The 1,831-nt window shown below is 74.4% G+C and overlaps 1 protein-coding gene across 1 annotated transcript; it reads right to left on the bottom strand.

The window, feature by feature from the left end:
* Positions 1 to 20: 20 nt before the first annotated feature.
* Positions 21 to 1,415, bottom strand: AURANDRAFT_35093 (hypothetical protein; the record flags this gene model as incomplete). Its single annotated transcript, XM_009044456.1, has 1 exon — positions 21 to 1,415. A coding segment is annotated over one exon (1,395 nt), but the record flags the coding sequence as incomplete, so codon positions are not given.
* Between the last annotated feature and the right edge of the window lie 416 nt (positions 1,416 to 1,831).

Here is a 1,831-nt window from a genome sequence, read left to right as displayed (position 1 = left end):
ATTTGATTTCGGCACAGGTCCCAGCGGAGCCGGCGGAGCGACGAGTTGTAGAAGCCCAGCCACGCCTGGTAGGCGGCGCCGCACGTCTCCGGCGGCAGCGCGCGCGCGGCGCCCATGAGCGCGGCGTCGACGCGGCCGAGCACGGCGCCCGTGGCGTCGCCGGCGACGAGGGGCCGCTGCATGGCGATGGGGAGCGCCTTGATGGCCTTGTCCTCGAGGAAGTAGGCCTCGAAGTCCGAGAGCAACAGGCACCCCGATCCCTCCTTGCCCGCGCGCGCGGTGCGGCCGAGGCGGTGCACGTACTGGGCGGCGTCCGCCGGCGCGCCGAACTGGACGACGCGCGTCACGTCCGGGTAGTCCATGCCGCGCGCGGACACGTCGGACGTGAAGAGGCAGCAGCCGCCGGTGGCGTCGCGGAACGCGTCCGCGACCTTGGTGCGGTGGGACTGCGACTTGCGCGAGTGGATCTCGAGGATGCGCGTCTTCGCGAGGAAGGCGAGGTCCGGCGCCTGGCCCCGGGCCTGGGCGCCCTGGAGGCCCACGAGGAGCTCGCTGTAGAGCTGCGTGAGGCGCGCGGTCGTGAAGAAGACGATGACCTTGTGGTCCGGCGCGCTGCACGCGTCCGCGAGGCGCGCGACGAGCTCGGCGGAGTGGAGCTTCTTGCCCTCGCAGACGACGCAGCACTGGGGCACGTGGCTGTGGGTCTGCTCGTCCGCGTCGCCGACGGTGTCGACGAAGTCGTAGTCGGACCCGTCCTTCATCGAGAGCTTCGCGATGCCCTTGACGTCTGCGGGCAGCGTCGCCGAGAAGAGCAGCGTCTGGCGCGTGAGGCGCGTCGCCTGGATGGCCCGGAGCATCTGCTCGATGGCCGGGCGGAAGCCCATGTCGAGGAGCTGGTCCGCCTCGTCGAAGACGAGGCACTCGAGGCCGCCCAGGGTGTCGCGCGCGAAGCCCGCGCTGTTCTCGAGGTGGTCGTTGAGGCGGCCCGGCGTCGCGACCAGAATATCCGGCGCGCGGGACCCGGGCGCGCAGCCCAGCGCGCGGTAGTCCTTCTTGATCGGCGTGCCCCCGACGACGCACGCGAGCGTCAGGCCGTGGAAGTGGGACAGGAGGCGCCCCTCCTCCAGCGTCTGCTGCGCGAGCTCGCGCGTCGGCGACAGCACGAGCGCGGAGATCTTCGACCCGCCGCGCTTCGCTTTGGACGCGGCCGCGCGGTCCACGCAAGGAATCATGAACGCGAGCGTCTTGCCCGTGCCCGTTTTCGCTTTTGCGACGACGTCGCGGCCCCGCGTGCACACGGGCAGCGCCTGCTCCTGGACCTTGGTCATGGTCTCGTAGCCCAGCACCTCGGCGATGGCCTTGAGCGTGCCGTCGGACACAACACCGCGGTAGCCGTCGAAGCGCGCGGCCGTCATGTGCGCGCGCGTCGTGCTGCTCGTCCGCGCGCCCTTGTGGGGCACGGGCAGCGGGCCGGCGCCGGGCGGGGCGACGGCCTGGACCTTGGGCGGCCGCCCGCTGCCGTCCATGCCGGGCGCCGGCGGGGGCGCGTTCGCGTCGCCGCCCTTGCCGCCGCCGCCGCGGCCCCGGCCGCCGCGGCTCCGCGTGCGCTTGCGCGGGCCGCCCTTGCCCTTCCCGCCGCCGCCGCCGCCTCGGCCGCCGCCGCCGCGGGCGCCGCGGGCGCGGGCGCCGCGGCCGGCTCCGGGTCCGCCTCGACGTAGTGGGGCTCGAAGAGCAGCGCCGGCGGGAGCCGCGGCCGCGCGACGCGGAGCGCGACCGAGCCCGACTCCTTGGCCGCGACGAGCTTCGCGACGACCGCGGCGAAGCCCCCCGC

Source organism: Aureococcus anophagefferens, assembly GCF_000186865.1.
Source record: "Aureococcus anophagefferens unplaced genomic scaffold AURANscaffold_332, whole genome shotgun sequence".
NCBI lineage: Eukaryota > Pelagophyceae > Pelagomonadales > Pelagomonadaceae > Aureococcus > Aureococcus anophagefferens.
Note: the sequence above shows the minus strand (reverse complement) of the source record. Positions and strands in the feature narration are given on the sequence as shown.